Raw genomic sequence first — 24,086 nt, forward strand, 5'->3', positions numbered from 1 at the left:
TTGCAATGAATTTTGTTTACAGAGTGTCTCAAGTAGAAACTATGACGCGAACATTAATTTTTTACGTGATTTCTTAGGAAGTAAGTAGACCCTACTATTTTCAAACAGTTTCCAATTTTAGAACCTACACTACCGCTCAAAAGTATTTGCCCACATATGACTGTTTTAAAGTTATAACTAAAAATAATAAACCCATCAGTTATTCTTATGAAATGGTTTATTTATAACAAAATGAATATAAACAATACATTTTTCAATTAATTAAATTTAAGAAAATCAAATTTTGGATTCATCTACATGTCTGCCTCGATTTTTAACAACAGCTTCACAGAGTTTCGGTAGTCTTCTAATTAATTTGTCCAAAGTTTCCTGAGGTATCTTGTACCACTCTTCTTGGATGATCCTCCACAAGTCTTCTTTTGATGTGGGGCATGATTTTCGCACTTGTCTATCCAGTTCATCCCACAGTGATTCGATAGGATTGAGGTAGTGATGCGAAGAGTCCGGATTAATCGTCCGTTCAATCCGAATATCAAATTATTCCGAATCAATCCGGATATCTAAATCGTCCGGATACACGCCGCCCGTTCGACCGACAATGAAATAAAAGATTGCACGAAGTTCCACGTTCCACCGGCTAAGAGAATTCGAATTAAATTGTCCGGACAAAGGACCCGGCAATCGGCAATATCGTCGCGTCGCCTTGTAAATATTGCTTTATCTATCCTTATTGTACTCATTTAGAAACATAAGAGACAATATGAGAACGCCCAAACTTTTTAAGGGTCGTCTGACGTTCAGAAGTTTTTTTGTAAACAAAGCATTTTTGTATTGATATTTTGCATCGTTTAAAATACACTGATTTATTACATACGTAATTAGCTATTTTAGTTTTAACATCATGTAGAAATGCGTAAAAACGAAATGTCTAATGGGTTGCATAATGCATACCTTATATTCGAAAAACAGCTATAAAAAACGTTTATCCGACGGTCGAGCATCGAGCCCGAAACATGGCATAATTTGCTGAACGGGCGAGACATCGAGCGGATGAATTAATCCGGATGAAAAAACCGAATTTTCAATTCATCCGAATCAATATTGTCCGGATATTGAATTAATCCGGATTTTTACAACACTAGATTGAGGTCCCGTGATTGTGGGGGGTATACGATAACTTTCAGAAGATGTTTGATGCCTTTGTAATTGACCTAAATATTGCTTGCACAATTTCGACGTGTACTTGGGGTCATTGTCATGTTGAAAGATGAAGTTTTCCCCAATTATTCGAGTACCAGAAGGAAGTACATACATTGTCACCTAAAATTGTTTTGTAACCCTCTTTTCGAAGAATTCCCTCTATTCTAATTAGATCGCCCATTGCAGATCCTCCGAAACAACCCCACACCATCACCGAACCACCACCGTGTTTAACTGAGTCAACCGTACAGTTCTCAGCGACCCTTTCATTGGCATAACGGCGAACAAAAACTCAACTCTTCGTTCCAAAAACCTTGAATTTCGACACTCGAACTTTCTTCCAGTCATCAATGGTCCATTCTTTGTATGATTTGGCCCACTTAAGACTTTTCTTCTTATTAACATCCATCAGTAGCGGTTTTGATACAGCTAAACGTCCTTTAAGACCAGCATTATAAAGTCGCCGTTTTAGTGTCGAAACACTGACCGCTTTTTTACGCTCCTTGTTGATTTTTGGTGTGATTTCAGGGGCGGTAAGGCGTCTATTGCGTTTGCTTCTAATTATAATATTTAATGCTCCTTTGAACTTGTTGCATTTAGCCTTCCCGATCGAGGTTTATTGCTAATAGTCCCTTCTCTGGTAAATTTCCTAACATTATAATCGACAGTCCGCCTTGGAATTCCCAAATCCGTCGAAATTTGACGGTTAGTCCTTCCAGCCTTATGAAGTCCAATGGTAATACCTTTTGTCTCTACCGATAACTCTTTTGTTTTAGCCATTTTAAAGAATGTTGAAAAACCAGCAAAGAAACGGTGACAATCGTCAATAAGCAAGCGAAATTATTTACCAATGTTACACAAAATCAATTCTTGAAGACTAAACACCTTTAAATGTTTCAAATTTCATCGGAAACAAGCTGTAAACAGATTAGTTTTTTAGAAGACGTGCATATTTTCACTACATTGTTTGTTATTTGCAAGACTATTTTTAAATACTCAGTGTTTTTCAACCAACCATAGTTGATAGGTATGCTGTTTAAGCAAATATGCAATTTACAAAAGAGATACAATCTAAATATAGGTATAAAGATAAGATTTTTGTATCTAATTTAAAATATTAAAAAGAATACATGGTGGGCAAATACTTTTGAGCGGTAGTGTACTTGATAACGGTTTGTGAGTATAATTGTCATATTAGTTATCATTTCACGCATCATTTCTATTTGTTGTTTTATTAGTTGTTTTCTTCGCTGATCCACAAGAGGCTGACATACCTAGTAACGAGATATGGTTTTAACAAGACGGGGCGGGGCACCTCCTCACTTTGCCACCGTCGTTCGACAATTTTTAATGCATCTTTTCATAACAAATTGATTGGACGAAGAGGAGCGATTGAGTGGCGACCAAGATCACCAGATATAACCCCATTACATTTTTTTTTGTGGCTATTTGAGGTCCAAAGTTTATGTGAATAGATCAAATAATATTACAGTAAACACTCGATAGTGTGAATATCGGATAGCGGAAACCCAGCATAACGGAAACAGCACTATTTTATGCATTGACCAACGTATACCGTGAACAAACGATCCCCCGTTAATGGAAACAAATGAAATTGGATCGATAGTTCGCAGGTAACGTAGGCGAAAGCAGCCGGTGCTTCCCCGATATGGTGTTTTTGGCGTTCTTCGAATCGATAGGCGCCGTTGGTCGTTGGCCAAGGTTGTTATCGTTTATTTACGTTGTCTGTTAGTGTGGTTTTAAAGTTTAGTGATTTTTACTAGTGTGATTTAATTGTGTTGGTGTTAGATCGTTTATAAATTAAACAAAATGTCGCTTAAAAAACCAAAGTGTTTAATCCTCTATGAAAAATCTCTTGTAATTCAAGACTTAAATAATGGACAAGGTGTTACATATTTAGCGAAAAAGTATGGTGTGACAAAATCTACAATTTGCAAAATAAAAAAGAAAAAGGAACTGATTTCTGGTGCTGTTAGAAACACGTATGTTGGACCAGGTAAAAGACAAGCCCCAAAGGGTTTTCCCCAAGGTTTTAAGGGTTTAGTTTCCAAGAATGGAAAAAAGACTGTACAAGTGGTTTCTTGACCAACGGAATAAACATTTATGGGAGGGTGGCGACATGATTAAAGAAAAAGCAAAATCCATTTATTAACAGCTCAATGAAAGAGATAAATCATTTACCGCTAGTGAGGGATGGTTACAAAGATTCAAAAAAAGATTTGGAATTCGTTTTTTAAAAATTTCTGGGGAAAAACTGTCATTTCAACCAGACCTTGTAGACCCATTTAAAATAGCTCTAAAAAATGAAATAGCAGAGCTTGGAATCTCATTGGATCAAGTTTACAATGCTGATGAGACAGGACTTTACTGGAAATTATTACCAGAAAAAACATTTGTCTTGTCAACAGAAAAAACAGCTCCTGGTAGAAAATTGGAGAGACAAAGAATAACATTTTTGGCTTGCACTAATGCTACTGGGCTTCATAAAATTAAACCATTGGTGATTGGTAAAGCGGCAAAACCAAGATCGTTTACAAATTTCGAGTGTTCTGTTGACTATGAACATTCTAAATCAGCTTGGATGACTGCCGCAATTTTAAAAAAATGGTTTCATTATTCGTTTGTACCACAGGTAAGTTTTCCTTATCTATATGTAGTTTTGTTTTATGATTAGTACAACTATATTAATTTTTTTGAAGGTTAAGAGGTTCTTAAAAAATAAAGGTCTGCTTCTTCTGAATAATGCACCATCGCATCCAACCGAAGAAGAATTAAAAAGTGAAGATGGACAAATTATAACCATGTACCTGCCACCTAATGTCACCCCACTCATACATCCTATGGATCAAAATGTTATTAGACTAACAAAATTGTACTACAGAAAAGGTCTTCAGTGGTCAACAATACGAATGTCATTGATGCCCTAAAAAACCTGACAATAAAAGATGCAGTGATCAATTTAATATCTGCTTGGAATCATCATGATTCTCAAGTTATCAAAAAATGTGGGAAAAACATTTTAAATGTGGTGCCCTCTACACATGATGTAAACAGTGATGATGAAAATGTACCTCTTTCTCTCCTAAAACACCAATGGAACAGCACTGCTCAGAAACCCATATCTGAATCTCTTGGTCTTTTACATACATTGACACCTTAAGTAAATTTTGTCATTTTATATTTGAATATTAAGTCTTAATTTGGATTACAATTTTTTTTTAGGGAACTTTTGAAGATTGACATTGTAGAGTGGAATCAGTGTGACAATAATTTTGCAGAGGACGACATTGAAGAATGTCAATCGGATGAAGCAGAAGTATTAAATGAGGTTGGGTCCCTCAAATAAAATTTCATTAGATAGGGCAATTAATGCCTTTAATATAGCGATTCTGTGGGCAGCAGAGGAAAATGAAATTGACATAAATAACCTTGTAGTCTTAAAAAAATTAAGAGAAAAAGCTGTGATGTTAAAAGTAAAACAACCTAAAAAACAAACAAAAATTTCAGACTTCTTTAAGAAAAACTAATTTCTTAAAGTTTCAAATTTGTTGTATTTTTTTTTATTTACAGTAAATAATATTTTTAAGTAAGAATATGAACTTTATGTTATGTTAATTACGTTTTGTTTCTGTTAATTTTGGTAATTATAAATGTTTAGTACACATAAAGTGTAACCTTCGTTAACGTGAATAAATCGATAATGTGAACAGCGTGTATTATGGAAGTATAACCCAGTATAACAAATATTGTGTAAATAGGAATTTACTATATTGTAATAATACATTAATTAATTCTATATAGCAAAACATTATAATGTCTAGTAAGCATTATCATAAACTAGGTCAACGGAAAGTTCAACGATGCTTGGATGTAGCTTTTTGATATTTATTATAGATCCTACTTAACCCTAAGAAGGTTGTTTCATTTTAACCCTATGTCTTACATCATAATTACTTAAATCATAAATTACTACAAGCGTTTGTTTTTTTTGAGTTCACGGTATTGAGTGTCTACTGTAATGATTTAAAGCAAAGGATTTCGACTAATCGATCTCTAATCCCTTGGAGACTAATCGATCCCCAAGTGATTGAAAATGTGCAATTGGAAGTTATTTATCGACTTCAAAAATGCATTAAAGTAAATAGACAACAAACTTAACACCAGTTGAAATAAATATTATGTAAATTTTAATTTTCTTATATCGAATGTTTCATAAGTCTATTACGTTAAATTTGACAAACCTCTGAATTTAGGCATATGGTATGCTGTGCAAAAAGTATTCAACATATATCGTAGAAATGTAAAATGTTACGATATACAGTAAAAAAATAAATGTTGACGCCATGGTTTCTACTTGCACAAGAGACAATGCTAATTGATGTGCCTATACATTAAAAAAAGAAAAAAGTTTGTTCCTTTCATCGTGAATGCACTGTATAATTATTATAATCATTTAATAAGATACGATATTTAATTAACTTACTTGTAAAACAGTTTGTTGAAAATCTTGGACAGTTTTTTTAACCATATAAGTCATCCATGAGTTAGATGGCTGGAAATTAATCTTTTTCTTTGTAAATCTAGGCTTATCCTTATCCCTAACCACATCTTTTGAAGCTATTAGGGAAGATGGAGTTAAGTCAATACCTATTGACTCTAACATCTCTCTTGCCCTGTTAAATTAAACAAAAGTTAGCAACTGCAGCACTCAAGAATTTCTAGAGTACCTTAAAATTAAATAATCACCCCCTAAAGGACTCTTTACTACAGCATTTGAGATTACATAACCATCTAATACAGGTACTGCTGATGTATGTGTGGCCCCACTGTCTATCACTAAAGCAGTTGCTCTACCATTAGCAAATGCAGCCAAAGCGGCATTTTTTACTAGGAAAAATGCTGGTACTTTGTATTTTTCAAACATTATCTCAGTCAGTTTTTCCCTCTTTGCCCTTTGGTTCCATGGTGATTCAGAGAATAGTACAGGATGGTACTGGGATTCTGATTGGATTATCTGAATGAGAAAAGTGCATTAGTGTTAGTACATCTTACACAGATGTTAACGTACCTTATCATAAGAATAATCAAGAATCTTTTCAAACATGTCCCAGTTTTCAATCATGCCTTCTTTCATATAACTATGAAGCTCCATATTTGGCCTTGGTACATGTAGGAATGTTGTGTCAATGTAGTATTTGTTCTCTAAAAAAAGTCAGGTTGAACACCATGATTGATTTTTGCAGAAACATTAGCAACATCCTTATAAAACATTCAACTGGCTTAACCATGGAATTCTCTTTTCAAAATATAATTGCTTCTAAAAATCTTTGCCTTACAAAACAGAGTACAAAGAGTTAAGGTCACTACAAGGTCATAAGCATGCTGTCAATGTTGTAAGATTAAAGATCAGTATTGATACATAGATTCAAACTCAAATGGGTCACAAATGTTGGTTCTTTTTGTATTCATTCTCTTTCCCAAAAAAGAAATATACAATGAAGAATATATAGAGAAGATAACAAAATACCCTCTTAAACTATTAAAAACAAGTTACCCCATTGCAAGTCTTTGCATAAAATATAATTGGTATCATCAGCATATGCAATTAGTTTTTCTTTTACAATAAGCTTGCATAGATAGTACATATAAACATTAAACAGGATTGATCAAAGTACTGTACCATGCTGAACTTATTTATTTGTCATCACCTACTATACCAACATTCAGAATTTTATAAAAACCCATTTTTTACATTTTAAATATTGCAGAATCAGATTGTGTCATACATCGTTGTATTCATAATAAAATAATAATAATAAGCTTTATTTCCAACAGGTTACATATTTATACCCAATTACAGGAAAATCAATTAAATATGTAAATGTACAAGTACGAATGCATGAACTGTATTATATTCATGCAACTAAACTATAAAAGAATTGCTATATAATAAAAAAAGTTGTGAGTTTGAGAAAATAAATAATAAAAAATCAACACTAAATTAGGATCAGAATCAAAAATTAATTTAAATCAAAAGAGCAGGAAAAAAATGAGTAAACAAATGTATTCAAACTAAAAACTAAATAACCTCCCCCACCGACCATACGCAGGTGACTCAAAATAAGTGCCAAATTGTCATGGTGAATGTCACAAGAATCAGCAATAGTGTTAAAGTTTTGACACATAAAGTGAATAGGACTCTGGTACAGAATGTTGGACCTGCCTGTGTCCAAGTTAAAAGCTGGACACTGTCTAGATCCTGGGCGTGGTATATGAAAGCAAATCCTTTGCAAAAGGGATGGGCAGTCAATTTTATGGTTAAATAAATTAAACAAGAATTTCATCGAATGCATTTCTCTCCTCTTCGCAAGTGGCCGTTCAGTATATCTAGAGAGCAGCAGATTATGGTCAAAACCCCTTGGAGGATAGACTCCATCATCCTTAAATGCCAAACATTTAAGGAATCGCCGTTGGACTGATTCTAATAGGTGAATGTGCTAGTTGTAAATGGGAGACCAAATGAGGGAGCTGTAGTCCAGCCTGGATCTAACAAATGCATAGTAGAGAGTTTTGGCAGTGGCAGTGTTCGAAAAAAGTTTGCAATTTCTAATAATAAAGCCCAGCATGCAAGTAGCTCTAGAAACAGTATCTTTGATGTGAGGGATAAAAGAAAATTTTTGGTCAAAGGTGACTCCAAGATCCTTAAAACAGGTAGACCTTGCCAGAGACTCTCCATTAACTGAGTAATTAAAGACAACTGGACTTTTGATTCGAAAGTAGCTGGCCACATTACACTTGGAAACATAAGGTTAAGTCGGTTCAAAGTGCACCAATGGTGTACAGTATTGATGTTCTCTTGCAGTTGACCACAATCTGCTATAGAGTCAATCCTCTGGAAAAGCTTTAGGTCATCAGCATATGCTAACCGAGAGCAATTGAGGGTGGAGATCAAGTCGTTAGCGAAAACGGTAAAGAGAAGGGAGCCCAAGTTAGAGCCCTGAGAAACTCCAGACGTGGGTGAAAAACAAGCAGATCTAAAGCCTTCGACCACTACAAACTGAGAGCGGTCAACTAAATAGGAGTTAAGGAGCTTTATCAAGCGATCGGAGAATCCAAACTGGCGTTCAAGCTTATTTAATAGGATGAAGTGGTCAATCTGGTCAAAAGCCTTTTGAAAGTCTGTGTAGATAACATCGATTTGACCTCTATCATTAAGTGCTTCGCACACAAACTGAGAGAAGAATGCTAGGTTTGTAGTACATGAGCGGCCAGAAACAAAGCCATGTTGATCGTTGGCCAGCATGGACTTAACCTTGGGAAAAATTAATTTATAAAGAGCCAACTCGAATAACTTTGAGAAATTGCACAGAATAGATATAGGGCGGTAATTCTCAATTGTTCCAGCATCGCCCTTTTTAAAGATAGGGCAAACTTTGGCTTGCTTCCAGATATTGGGAAAAATACCTGTGTTAAGGATCAGATTAAAAATGTGGAGCAGAGGGTCTGTAAGTGCAACAGAGCAGTCCTTAGCTAAAAAAACTAGAAATTAGATCTGGGCGAGAGGTCATTTTGCTTTTCAGACACTTTCTTATTGTCTAGTATTTTGTATTAGCAATTTATGTAACTAATAAATTAAAAACAACTCTTATTGATCTGCCTTACTCAGGATATGGCATTGACCATCTTTGGATAAGTTTTAAGCATGAGGGGCAAAACATCGACTGTCTCGAGATGTCGGCGAGTGCACATGTGTGTGCTCGTTGCTCCGATAATTTTATAGTTAATTCAAAGTTAGTTACTTGTAAATTCTGTGAATCGCGTTTTCATTCTCAATGTTTGAAAATAAAAGATTTGTTGTTTAAAGCAATCTCTGATTATCAAAATATATTATGGTACTGCGATGACTGTGTAACATTAGTTCAGGAAAAGTTGGATTTAGTGAAACGTATTAATGTTTTGGAGCGGCAAGTTGCCGAAAACAATATTCAGTCGTCTGAAATCCTAAGAAAACTGGATAGTGAAAAAAGGTATAATAAAAACGATGAGGTGCCGTGGACCGAAGTTGTTAAAAAGAAAAAAACATTCCCACCACTAATTATAAAACCAAAAAATGCCAGTCAGGACAGCGCCGTCACTAAGAACGCCGTTTGTGAGAAAATTAAACCATCGGATTTAGCTGTTGAAATTAAAAAAGTAAAGGCTGTCGGCCATGGTAGTGTTGTTATCGAATGTAATAATTCAGATTCTTTAAAAAAACTGCAAAACAAAGTCGAGGCAGAACTATCTGAAAACTATTCGGTGCAGATTCCACAAATATCAAACCCAAAGATCGTTGTTATTGGAATTAATGTAAAATACTTAGATAATGAAGAGGATTTTGTAAATAAAATTAAAAACCAGAGCTGTTTGCCTACTACCGTAGATACTAAAATAAAATTAATTAGAAAATACATTCCGAATGGCAAACGGTTGTATAATGCTGTGTTGGAGGTATCGCCGGAAATCTTTAAATGTCTTATTAACAATAAGAGAATTTTTATAGAATGGGATAGCTATGCAGTATATGAATATATAAGTGTTATACGATGTTATAACTGTGGGAAATATGGTCACAAAGCAGTAAACTGTAGACAAACTGGTGTCACATGTCCTCTGTGTAACAAAAATCATAAGAGCACAGAATGTAGTTCTAATGAGCAAGAGTGTACAAACTGTAAATATGCACATGAGATTTTGAAAATTGCTAATATTAATTTCAAACACACTGTTTTTGACAAAAACTGTCCTTGCTATTTGAAGGCTCAAGAAAGAGTGAAATCTAAAACAAGGTATATATAGCAACTAAAGCAGCCACTTTCTAATCATAATATAAATGACCTAATTGTCCATATTAATGCTCAAAGCCTTTTTTCGCACTTTCAAGAAATAAAAGATCGATTATATAACAGCAGCCCTCTAGTAGTATGCATTAGTGAGACACATCTTACTGACATAGAACAGAAAGAAGTGGACAGACCAGGGTATACTGCAACAATATGCTATTCGAATAGTCGACGAACCGGTGGTACTATAATTTATATTAAGAATGTTGCAACCCATTCTGTTATATGGAACGATGCAATGGACTATGAATATTGGGCTCTCTGGATCGTTTTACATGTGGGAAAAGAGACATTGTTGATAGGATCGATATATAGGTCACCTAATTCAAATTGCAGACAATTCTTAAACTACTTTGAACAAAAATTAAATGAGGATCTAATACATCAGCAGAAAACATTTATTTTGGGTGACCTTAATATAGACCTCTTAAAAGAAAACAATGAAGCGAAGCGATTGAAAAGTATTGCAGAAACTAGTGGCCTTAAGCAGATTGTTAAAGCCCCTACAAGAATCACAAACACATCATCTACGCTCATTGATCATATCTATACAAATGAGTTTAAAGCCATAGAAATACAGAGAAATTTTCCTGTAATAACTGACCATGAAATTATTGGAGTACAAAATTGCAGTGATTCTTTCAGGCATAATAAGCTGTATACTTCGAAAAGAACTATAAATCGTGAGACTATTAACCAAATAAATGAGGAACTGGTGGGCGCGAATTGGAATTACACCTCGAAAGATGTAAATATTGTATATAATGATTTTATAAGCATAATCCAAACAGCTTTAGATAAGTTTGCGCCTGAAAACAGATATTCTGTAAAAAAATATCCATGGATTAATGCGGCGGTTCAAGAGGTTCAACGGGAAAGAAACTTGGCTTATAGAAGATTTTGCTTTACAAAAACCGATTGTGACTGGAAAAGCTATCAAAAACTCAGAAACAAAGTAACCTCGGTAATGCGTACTGAAAAAACCAAATATTATGATAATAAAATTGATCAATGTAAAGGTGATAGTCGCAATATGTGGAGGACCTTAAAAGGTTTACTGGGAAATAACAAACAATCTGTTGATTATATGGATGTTGATTTTGGGACATATACAGGTAGTATAGAGGAAAACTTTAATCAATTTTATTCAGATAGCTTACAAGATATTGCTGCAAGTATTGAAACAATAGAATGGACTTGTAATACAACTAATTCTCCGAATATACAAATTTCACATTTTAAAAATGTCAATCTGTCACAATTGAAAAAGACAGTTTTTGGATTAAAAAATAAAAAAACTAGTGATAATGTGCTTAGTGTGAAATTGGTAAAAGATTTATTTAGTGTCATTGGATACCCTTTATTGCATTTAGTTAATTCATGCCTATCAACTAGCATAATTCCAAGTGATTTAAAAACTAGTGTAATGATTCCAATACCAAAGGTAACCACTCCAAAGATTCCTGCAGATTTTCGACCAATAAATTTATTGCCTGTCATTGATAAAATTATAGAGACAATTGTATGCCAGCAGTTGAGACAATACTTTGAACAACATAAACTGTTATATATTGGACAGTCAGGGTTTAGGAATAATCACTCTTGTGAATCTGCTCTTCAGTATGTGTGTGGGACATGGCGAAAAGACATTAACGAAGACAAATTAGTTATTAGTGTATTTGTGGATCTTCAACGTGCTTTTGAGACATTAGACCGTAATATTCTTCTTAAAAAACTGTTATATTATGGTGTATGTAATAGAGCTTTGGACTGGATTAAAAATTACCTGGATAAGAGGTATAATAGAGTATCTATAGGACAAAAGTTTTCAAATAAAATAGAAAGTATCGTAGGTGTACCACAGGGTAGTGTTCTTGGACCGCTGTTGTTCGTTATATATATAAACGATATCTATACTGTTTTACAAAACTCTTTCGTAAATTTATTTGCAGATGATACAGTAATTTGTGTGTCAGGTAAAAATTACAAGGAAGCTACAAATATTTTAAATTCAGAATTGAATATTTTGTATCAATGGCTTTGTAAAAATAAATTAAAACTAAACGAATCAAAAACAAAGTGTATGCTAATAGGTACCAAAACAAATTGTAAAAAATTTTTAGATCAAGGTTTAAATATTGAAATTAATAAGTCAAAAATTCAATTTGTCAGTGAAATAAAATATTTAGGAGTACTCTTAGATCAACAATTAAATTTTCATGGTCATGTAAATTATATTTCTAAAAAGATTGCCAAGAAAGTTGGGTTTTTTAGGAGAATTTCTAATTGCTTGTCTCAATGGACTAAAATGTTAGTATACAATACAATTATTTTGCCGCACTTTAATTACTGTTCCTCGTTACTTATCATGCTCTCAGGAATATATAAATCAGTTACAACTTCAACAAAATAAAGTAATGCGAATTATTCTTAACAGTAATAAATATACACCTATCAATCAGATGCTTCAAATATTAAAATGGCTTCCTGTGAAGCAAAATATTCTTAAGGCAAATTTAATTTTAATTTATAAAATAGAGCATGGATTTATGCCATCATATCTGCAACATTTTTTAGAGAAAAGATCCAACTTTCAACAATATAATATAAGGTCAAGAAATGATTATCATATATCAAGAGTTAGATCAACTTTATTGCAAAAATCATTGTTTTTTGAAGGGTTGCAAGCTTTTAACTCTCTTCCATTAGAAATCAAGAACGCAAGTAATTTAAGGTTATTTAATAAGAATGTTAAAAAACATTTATTTAGAAATAGCGTTATGTGATGTACAGTTTATGTATTACTATAGGTTTTACTTATTTTTTATACTACTAAATTTAGCAAATTGAATGTATTAGCCAAGTGCTAAATAAAGAATATTATTATAACTGTGGGAGTAGTTTATAGGCCACCAGCAGTGGCATACTCTGAATTAAAATACTTGCATGACTTAATTTCTGAAGTGATTTGTACCTGTGACGTCTTTATATGTACTGGAGATTTTAATATTAATATTTTAAATAGCACCACTGTAGAATGTAAATTTTATAATATTTTTACAACTTTTAATTTGACTCAAATTATTGATAAGCCTACTAGAATAACACTAAATAGTGAATCTCTAATCGACCTCATCTTTGTAAATAATATTAACCTAGTCAAGGATCATGGTGTGATACCCTGTGATCCAATACAGACAGATCACGAGGCTGTATTCTGTACTATAAAATGTGATAAACTGAAGCCGATTAAGACTATGATATATAAAAGAGATTTTACACTGACTAACTCTGAAAAATTTAAATATTATTTAGAGCATCTAAATTGGCGTGAGTTATATAAGACTGACGATGTTAATACTAAAGTAGAAATACTTAATTCTAAACTGTTAGATTTGTTTGATATGTTTTGTCCATTAAAGCTGAGAAAATCTGGAAGTACCAGTCCACCATGGCTAACCCATAATCTAAAAAAAATGATTGAAATGAAACATAAAGCCTTTAAAAAATATATCTCAGTAAAAACTGCTTCTAGTAGAAGTTATTATATTGATCTAAAAAATTATGTCAATAAGGCTATAAAATTAGAAAAGAAGGCATATTTTTCCAATGAAATAAATAAATGTAAAGGTTCTAGTACAGATTTTTGGAAAAAAGTTGCTAATTGGAGAATTATTAATAATGAATTTACTCCCATTCCAAGTAGCATTAAAGAACCAAATATAATAAATAATTATTTTATAGATAGTACACCTGCTGCACAGGTTGATCCTGTTCTTTTAAATGATTTTCTCAGCTCATCTATAAATTCTGATCCATTTACATTTAGACTTGTAACAGAACTTGAGGTGCTTAGGGCCCTGAACAGTGCTGGGAGCGGTGCGGTTGGGATAGACGGAGTTTCTATACGCATGTTAAAATCTTGTATTTCGACGTGTCTAGGCCCTCTTGTTAATATTATAAACTCGTCTTTCATGACTGGCGTTGTTCCTGATATCTGGAAAGGGCTCTCATAATGGCTGTTCCTAAAGTATCCAGCCCAACTTCTGTGGGTGAATTACGACCAATTAGTATACTGCCAGCTTCATCCAAAATAATAGAAAAAATTGTAAAAACCCAAATACTAGATTATCTTCTTCCTAAATGTATAATACCTAAATATCAGTTGGGATTTAGGGCTAACTGGCACAGTTGTGCCACAACCTTGTTGAAAATAACTAGTGATATCGCAAGGTCCTTTGATAATGATCACTGTTGCCCAACAGTGCTCATTGACATGACCAAAGCTTTTGATACTTTAAACACTGATCTTTTAGTAGCTAAATTAAATCATTATAACCTAAAGGCTAATGGATAGTTTGGCAGCTATCTGGGAAATAGAGAACAGGCATTACGAATTACAGATGCTGAGGGAGCAGTGAGCATCTCAAGCTGGAGGGTTGTGGGCAGGGGTGTGCCTCAGGGCTCTATCCTGAGGCCACTTTTATTTACACTTTTTACATCAGATTTGATTCAACACATAAAACACTGTAAATACCATATGTATGCAGACAATTTACAAATCTATAGTTCAACCCCGGCTAATGAGTTGTCCACTGCTTTAACCTTCATTAATGATGACTTGGAGCGTATCTCTCTTTGGGCTAGTCAAAACTCCTTATTTATTAATTCTAAAAAAACACAAGCTATATTGTTTTCTAAAAATGAGATAAACTTAGAAACTACCACAGCTGTAAAACTTAAAATTAACAATTCTGAAATTAATTGGACTAATCAAGTAAAAAACCTTGGTTTTCACATGGATTGCAGGTTGCAATTTGATGCTCATGTAACTCATGTTTGTTTTTGAAGGTGGTAGACAATGGTACAGTGAAAACATCTTGTCGGACTTGCACTGTCTTATTTATTTAATGTAACACGACGTTTCGAAATCTACGAACTTCAGTTTATAGAAAACCAACACACACGGGCCAGTATCTTCACTATGAGTCCAACCATCCTGCAACCACCAAAGTAGGCATCATAAGATCCCTCTACAATAGAGCTCGAACCATCTGTAGAAACGACGAGGATCTCAAGACTGAAGTGGATACCATCTACAAAGACCTACAACAGAATGGATATCCAAAGAAGCTAATAAGTAGGACCATCCAAAGGACGCGTCCAAATCAAATCAGAGACGAGGCCACCACGACAACCAGACTTCTACCCATACCTTACATTAGGGGTACATCGGAACAAATCTGACGCATTGCCAGCAAGTACAATATTAGAACTGCTTTTAGATCTAGCACCACTATCAGAAGCGTGGTATCAAAGACCAAACCAGATGGCATGTTGGATACCAAAAATTGCGTCTACCGGATCCCATGTGAGTGCGGCGACTCATACATAGGTGAAACGAAGCGCCCCCTAAAAATCAGAGCGAAGGAACATCGCAGCTGGACCCAAAGAGGAGAGGTTTCCAAATCCGGAATAGCAGAGCACGCGTGGCATAATGGACACAATATCCACTGGTCAGAAGTCAAGATTCTGCATAAGGAACAGCACTGGCGGAAGAGGAAGTTCATAGAGGCAGCTTTCATTTCACAGAATCAGGGGATCTTCAGCCAGCCAAGCGTCGATATACCCAACATCTGGAAGTCTCTACTCTCAGGACAGTGTAGGATCTAGAGAGAGGCGTGTCCTCCCCCCCAACTCTTCTCACGGATGACTTTCCTTTCCACATCGCTGCACACATCTAGTATATAAGCCTATAGAATAGTAGTTTGCTGTCAGTTTACACTTGATAACGGTTGGAGATACTTACCAACCGAAACGTCGTGTTACATTAAATAAATAAGACAATGCAAGTCCGACAAGATATTTTTTTTTTAACTCATGTTTGTCAAAAATCATATCACAAACTCAAAGTTCTGTATGAATTCAAAAATGTCTTACCTCTAATTAGTAAACAAATTCTTACTGAAAGCCTAGTACTTAGTATACCTGCCTACCTTAATATTGTATACGGTCCATTCCTAACTGAAATTAACAAATATAAAATTCAAAAAATATAAAATTCATGTGTGCGGTTTACTAAAGATCTTTCACACAGGGATCATGTTAGTCAGCATATTTCAGAAATTTATACTTTAAATATGGCAGAGAGAAAATTTGCAAATCTTAGCAGTCTAGTAAATAAAGTAAAAAATCTCAAAGAGCCTGCTTATTTGTCGGAGTTTTTGATGGGCCGTGGAGATGCCCATTCAGTAGATATTCGCCATAAAAATATTTTTTCTATTCCTCAGCATCGCACTGAATTTTTTAAATCTTGTTTTACCTACACAGGGATCTATACTTATAATATCTTGCCTGTGAGTTTTAAGGAAGTAAGTCACACTACTTTTAAGCATGAAGTTAAGGACCATGTAAGGGAGAGCAATATATGAAATAATTTATTGTGACACATAATTATTTTACTGAATATATACATATGTATGAATAAATAGGTAGGAATATTAGCAGTCTTAGTTTTAGGTTTAGATATTTAAGCACGGTGGGTATTAAAATACGCGTAGCGGTACTTTCCACCTTTGTATGGTATTCTTATTTTATGTCATACAATAAAGTTTATTTTATTTTTTATATTTTGTTTTTGTAAACTGGCTCTGCAGTATATTGAAATAAATAAATAAGTAAATAAATGCCATGTTAACTTCTGTAGGTAATTCAAAGACCTTATGTTTTGCTAAATTGACTTTGGAAATAAGTTCAATGGAAGATTATCATAGATGACAAATAAATTTAGAAAGAATTGTAAGCTGATGTAATTTAAATTATTTTATAAAAAAAATCTGTGTCTTTAACTCTTAATAAAAATGTAATCAATTATACTTACAGTAACAGTGGTGCACAATTACAAGACTGTAAGCATGAGAAAAACTTAGGTAGACTGAACTGGCATTTAAAGATAACATTATTGAGCTGGTTAATAAGGCATAGAGAAAAATGATATTTATTGCCAGATCTGAATATTAGCATATAGTATTGTCTAAGATTGTTTGACAGTCTGGTGTTATAGTATGGTTGCATTATATGGGCTCCACAATATGAAATATGGATTACTAAAATTATAAAATGTGTGCAACATAAATTCCTGAAATACATTTTTTTCAAAAAGCATAGATATTGTCTGAACCAAGGCTTTAAACACTTATTATTGCAGGAATTTCATGGGGTTTCGTTGGAAAATTGTCACACCAAGATTTGTCTCATATATATGTAAAGTAAGACTTTTAACTTGATTTTCCTAGGACAAACATTTTTAAGGGTTCACCAATCTATAAAATGTGTAAAACTTTTTTAATATTCATATTAGTAACTTAGATTTAATTAGCTTGTATAGATTTACACAACTTGTAAATGATGGTTATTTACTTTTACTTAAGTTTATAGTAGTATTAGAATAGTAATATTATCAAATAGTTAATATCCGGCTTAAGTCCTGTAGTGTATTAGATGGATGATTTCATTGTTTTAAGTTTAAATGAATACACAGGGCTAGTTTCAAAAACTTACGAGAAACATTAGTGGAAACATTGGAGTCATCTGGTTTGGCCTCTGGCTCAATTTTAATTGAAGTGTCTGGTGCTACTCCGACCACAGAGGGAATTTCGGCCTTTGGAGTGTCCTCTTGTGCATAACCAACCCTTAACGACTGGTGACCGGGGTCAAAAACTAAAGCACCGATTTCATCGCCTCCATATAACATTCCAGTGGACATATCGTAGAATTGTGTGTTTCGGTAAAAATTTTTTTTTAAATTATAAATAAAAACCTAAGAAAGCGGTGGGCAAAATACTTAGGTTACGTTTGTTTATAAAATTAAACCTTGTAATTAAATTGCGAATGGCTTTTGACATTTCTTTATTTTTATGTTGACAATTGACATTTGGCTTTACTAAGGCGGGTTTTTCACGGCAATTTCTCGCTAAGACTTGTCGCAACAGCGAATTGCCAGGATTTGTGCTCCTGAGGATTGTCACTTATGATTAAACTTAGATCTAGATGAAAAGACTTAATATTTATTGCCCAATAATATTGAGTATTCATAAGCTCATCATCAAGTAGTTCAACTTTTCTCAGAATATATTAAAGCAGACAAGCTATCGGCCGTCTAATTGAAGCAACTTCTTCTTTTTCTGGTGCCGTCTTTTATCAAAGGTTGATGGTCAATATGGGTATCTGTATTTTGAAGACCGCTGCGCGAAATAAGGTACTGATACTTCTTCCATACCACTCTCTCAAGTTCTTAAGCCACGATCTACATTTTCGTTCCGGTGATCATCATCGTGTATTATTAGCTGAAGCAAATGCTATTTCTCATCCCTCATAACATGTTCGAAGTATTTCAGTTTTCGTTTACTTTATTGTGTTTAAGATCTCGGTCGTTGTATTTAGATGTAGCAAGACATCAGCATTCCGTACTCTGTCAATCCAGAAAATCCTCAGTTGCGACGATAAACCCATATTTCACAGGCTTCAATCTTTTTTCAGTGTCGATCCAACAGTGTCCATCCCTGTAATGCATAAAGCAATATGGGAAATTAATAGCATTTGGCCAGGCGTAGTCTTAAATTTAAATTCAGTTGTCTATTTGTCAGAAACTGTTTCATTTTGATAAATGCACTTCTGGCTTTTTCACATTCAATAGTACTTTATTAGTCGAAAAGTTAAAAATCTTATAGACAAGACAAGATTATTATACAAGTTACCAGAAACCATTAAGAACATACAAAACTACCAAAATTAAATAAAACAATTTAACATAATAATTTAAATATGAAGAATTAAAGAATACAAACTATTATACAACATTGATATAAGACATAATCTTATATTAATAGATAAATATCACAATAAAACCAAAATAAGGTCAAATTATAAAGTGCATCCTGGTAGAATTCTTATATAAAGGTGTCCCAATAAGAGCGCACGTTTTAATTGGTCAATAAAAGTCATAATTTATTTTAAACTGAGTGTTATTGATATTTTAATGTAAAGCTAATACACTGCAATTAAACGTGAAAAATAATATCTAGCAAATAGCCGCCTCGACTTTCGTGACAGACTCTTATTCGTTTTGAGAAATTTTCAAATACATTTTCACATAATTGCGACCCAATTTCGCTAATAATACGTCTAATTTCGTTTTTCAACTGTGGAATTGTTGTTGGGTTATTAGCGTATACGAGGGATTTTAAAAAACCCCAAAGAAAAAAGTCACACGGCGTTAAATCGCATGATCTTGCGGGCCAGTTCTGGTCTCCATTCCGTGAAATGACACAACCGGGAAACTTTCTTTGCAACAATTGAATTGCTTTACGTGTAGTGTGACATGTCGCACCATCCTGTTGGTACGACATACCGCCCATATCCATACCATCCAATTGAGGCCATAAAAACTCAGTGAGCATATTACGATAGCGTTCGCTGTTCACAGTGGCGAAGCGTGAACTTTTTTTTCGGGTAGACAAACAATAAAAATCGTTAATTAGAAAAAATGTGTATTCAATATTATGCACTTTAATGAAATACAGAATGCAAGGGCATGAAATATTAACTCAAAGAGGAAAATTATGTAGTGATATAAAAAAGAAATAAATAATTACTACTAGCATAAAAAGATAGATAGATAAAAATAAATACTACTTACAAAAAAACACAACTAAAATACAATTGCCATATCGAACAGTCGTTCATAAATAACCACTAAAAAAAACCTACACACCCAAAAATAAAAATACTAATTATTAAATTACTATAGCACGCGCCCCCACCAAATGCAGACAAAACTGAAGATGTATTGCGGCCGACCAGATCAAGCGTGTCCATAAACAATAACCCTCAACAGCATAATAAAATAGCTGGTCGACTTCGATAGACAAAAGCTCAAATGTCTTCCCCGCGAGTAAATTTTGCATACGTAATAGGCTGAATGCGGCCGGACCTCTGTAGCCTGCTTGATGCGTATTTGGTTCGATATGCTCCAAATTTCGGAAGACAAATATCAATGTGTCTTCCTGGGGCTCGTATACATTAATTGGGTGTCAGCCCTGTATTTTTATCTTAATCGGTGCGGCAGGCGGGGCGCGCCTTCGGATTAATCATGTTTAGATACTATATAATAATAGTAAGGATAGCGACTACGACTACGTTCTGTGTTATTTTTTTAAATTTTAATTCAACAATTACATGAAATAATTACGTGATAAATTAATGACAAATAACTGGATAATTTTGGGTAGACAGTGTCTACCTTGTCTACTCGTACGCTTCGCCACTGGCTGTTCACAGTAACTGCATTTTCAGCCTCGTCCTCGAAGAAGTACGGTCCAATTACTCCACTTGGTCCAAAGTCCGCACCAAACAGTGACTCTTAATGGATGCATTTTCTTCTCATGAATGACTCTAGGATTTTCTTTGCCCAAAATTCGGCAATTTTGTTTATTAACAAAGCCATTAAGGTGAAAGTGTGCCTCATCGGTAAACAAATTTTTTTTCGAAAAATCGACATCCATTTGTTGTTTTTGCAATACCCAAGAAGAAAATGTACGGCGCGTCGCATGGTCCACTGGCTTTAATTCTTGGGTCAATTGAATCTTATAGGCATGTCAAAGAAAATCTTTTGTTAGAATTCGGTGGGTAGTGCTCTTCGAAATGTGCAACTGCTGTGCACGATGACGGATAAATGTTCCCGGATTCTCGCCAACACTTTCACGCACTGCGGCAATATTTTCAACAGAACGGCTAGTACGGTGACGCACTGGTGTTTTTACATCAACGACAGAACCATTTTGTTCAAATTTATCAATTAGTCTTTGGACGGTCGTGTGATTTGGTGCATCGTGTCGACCAAAAATGCCCCGCAATTTACGAACTGTTTCCGCAAAACATTCTCCATATTTGTAGTGTGTTTTAACAATAATAATTCGTTGTTCGACCGTATATCGTTCCATGGCTACTAATCGCAAACTGTTTACATTATTCTTTTCAGTTTTTTTTTTTGACATACTGCGATAAAAAAAGAATGCTGCGCAATTCAAAACGTGCGTTCCTATTGGGACACCCTTTACTATAATAAGGCCTACCCAACAGCAAAATCTGACGTAAGTTTCAAAAGGTGTTTAAACAATTCAGTGTTTTCAGATTTGTTGGTAAACGGTTCAACACTTTCCTGCTTTCATATAAAAGTGACTTTTTTACCAGTGCAAATCTTGAAAGCGATAGAGGCAGATGTTGATATTACCGTGTGTTGTGATAAGAGACAGGAGTCATAAGTGAAAAGCGAAGCTTAAAAATAAGCGTAGCACCTCCTAATATGAATAAAGATGTAAAAATTAACAAGACTCTCTCTAATTTATTCCAGTAACAAAACGAACAGATTTCTTTTGGATCATAAAAACCATATTCAAAAGTCTCTTATTGATTACAGAACGGTATTACCATTTAATGGTATACACCTGAGGTACGACCCAAATAATGAGAACTAGACTGTCCATGCCAGCTGATGTCCTAATTCCTTCCTTACCACCCTTATAATAAAACATCCTGATGAAAGCTTTCTAGTTGAGGTTTTCAAAGCGTAATTTTTGGCCAATCAGAAGGCCCAGAAATTGACTTCAACCTTCTGCAAAGGGGTACAATTTAAGAGGCTTGCTACGTCATACCTAAACCTAACAATATGTGTTTTAATTTGATTTAAACAAAGACAACCATTCATTAATAATATTCAGGCCGCCATGACTTGCTGGATCCCGTCCACCGCCTTATTTCGTCATAATATCGATGTGTCGTGCGCAAACAGAGCAAATTCTATATATTCTATATTTTCATAGAAAAGAGATTGGGCGAAAATTACTAGTTCCCACTCTTAAATAACGGAACTACCATTGAAAATTTCAGACAGGTCGAAAATATGCCCTGTAGCCAAGACTAGTGGACACAAGCTGATAGATTATTCAGAGCTGTATCTGGCAATCAGCAGAAATGTTATCTATGTATCCTAATTTCAAGAATTTTAATAGGGACCCGAATTTCCTATCCCATTGAGATATTATTACCTCACTGTTTAGGTAACATCCGAAACATTCATAGTAATCAATTCTTTCTGGGCCAACTGACTCTTGTACATTTCCAACATTTTGCTAGCTGACTATCATAAATTTGGACTTCTTTTTTATAATTTAATGTTAAACCATTGACTATTACTAGAATGACTAATTCTTGTTAGTCATCATCTCGATTGTCGCAGCTCTGCCTGACTCTTCTTTGAATTTCTATCTCATTCACGGTTCTTCAAAGTTTTTGCATCATCTTAGAATGTTGTACTTTATCAAAGACCTTCTGTATACTGCTCGATTCATATCTAACCATCTCCGAACTAAAACCTGCATGCAAAAGAGAGCATCTCTTGTTCTAAGACAACTTCTGATGGCAAATTTGAGTCTGAGACAGTTTCTTCACACTTTTTATACTCTGTTGTGAATGAATTTCAGAAATAGTTTATGGTGTCTAAAGCTTATAAATCTAAAGCTCTGAACAGTGTTTGGGCATTAGCTTTTGTTGGCAGCGTGATAAAGATGGACTTCAATCAGTCCTGCGGTATGTACATGGTATTGAACAATTCAGTGAGAACTTTATCAACATAGAAAAGAAGAATATCAACATAGATAGCCAGGGCCTGCAGCGTTACCATTTTTTAACTGACGCCGTATACTGTTTTACTGACCTGTAAGATTTTCTTTTTTAAAATATTTGTCTTTTAAAAACCATATTTTTCTAGGTCTATTATTTTGAAATAGATGATGTATGTAATGTTTTCAGGTTTGTAATTTTATCTTTATATCTGTTATGACGGTGTTATTATCTTCGATTAACTTGCAATTTGGACGTTTCCTGTTTATTCTCAACGTTTCTTTTATTATATTTTCTTCTTCTGTCATTCTTCAACCGCTGTGTAGAAGTTGTGGGGAAGGGGAAAAAACCTCTCTTCACATTCTATGCCTTTGCGAAGTATTCAACCAGACCAGAGCGACATACCTGGGTGAAACCAAATCTTCAACAGAGTTGATAAGACCCTCACCGCTGGGCAAAATACTGGACTTCTTAGAAGCAACACAACTGCACCATCCGCAACTTTAGTTATCGGACAAAAATTTCATTGGCAGCTGGTGTTGTGGTTCTTTAGTTTTGTTGGTCGTGTGTTTCTTGTCGGATACGTCAATTCAGGTGTTCCTCAAGGCGGTCCCTGTTCGCTTCTAGTCTTTATTTTATATATAAATGATATTACTTATTATTTTGAGAATAGTAAGTGTCTAAAATTTGCTGATGATTTGAAGTTTTGGAGATCTATTATGAGTCCATTAGACCAGGAACTCCAGCAACAAGATCTTGATAGATTGTGTGTTTAGTGTACGAAAAATCAGCTGATTCTTAATATAAAGAAGTGCGTATTTATTAGCTTTACGCACAAAGTGAATGGGTTCCCATCATCCTATTCCATCAATAGTACAGCAATTCAATGTGTCACTACTATTAAGGACCTCGATGTTCTTTTATATAGCAAGTTGACTTTCGTTGACCACATCAACTCTATATCTATAAGAGGCTCAAAGATGATTAGTTTTGTTCTAAGAAATTACCAGTATTTTTCAGTGAGAGCGACCAATTTGGTCTACTGTGCGATAGTAAGGCCTCTCTTGGAATACTGCTCAGTTATGTGGTCACCATATTTTTAAAATCACACAGTTTCCTTGAAACAAGTTCAACATAAATTTCTTAGAGTATGTGCTTTAAGGGAGGGCATAAGAATGGAGAACTATGATTACAGTGTGATGGAGCAACGGTTAAGCTTGCTTTCACTTAGTGCTCGCAGAGAGATATTTGGCTTACTGTTTATGTTTAAACGTGTTAATGGCATGTTGGACTGTCCTATTCTCT

The 24,086-nt window shown here is 34.3% G+C and overlaps 1 protein-coding gene across 1 annotated transcript in view; it reads right to left on the reverse strand.

Annotated features, from left to right (window-relative positions):
- LOC126742215 (actin-like protein 6B) overlaps window positions 1–18,003 on the reverse strand; it is a 37,800-nt gene extending 19,797 nt beyond the window's left edge. Inside the window, exons 1-4 of the mRNA XM_050448815.1 lie at window positions 17,664–18,003; window positions 6,290–6,423; window positions 5,949–6,235; window positions 5,705–5,894 (exon numbers count right to left, since the gene is read on the reverse strand). Of these exons, the coding sequence (XP_050304772.1) occupies window positions 5,705–5,894; window positions 5,949–6,235; window positions 6,290–6,423; window positions 17,664–17,868 (816 nt within the window). The 5' untranslated portion in view covers window positions 17,869–18,003. The remainder of the gene's footprint in view (window positions 1–5,704; window positions 5,895–5,948; window positions 6,236–6,289; window positions 6,424–17,663) is intronic.
- Between the last annotated feature and the right edge of the window lie 6,083 nt (window positions 18,004–24,086).

The sequence above is a fragment of the Anthonomus grandis genome, chromosome 11 (genome assembly GCF_022605725.1).
Source record: "Anthonomus grandis grandis chromosome 11, icAntGran1.3, whole genome shotgun sequence".
In the NCBI taxonomy this organism is placed as follows: domain Eukaryota; kingdom Metazoa; phylum Arthropoda; class Insecta; order Coleoptera; family Curculionidae; genus Anthonomus; species Anthonomus grandis.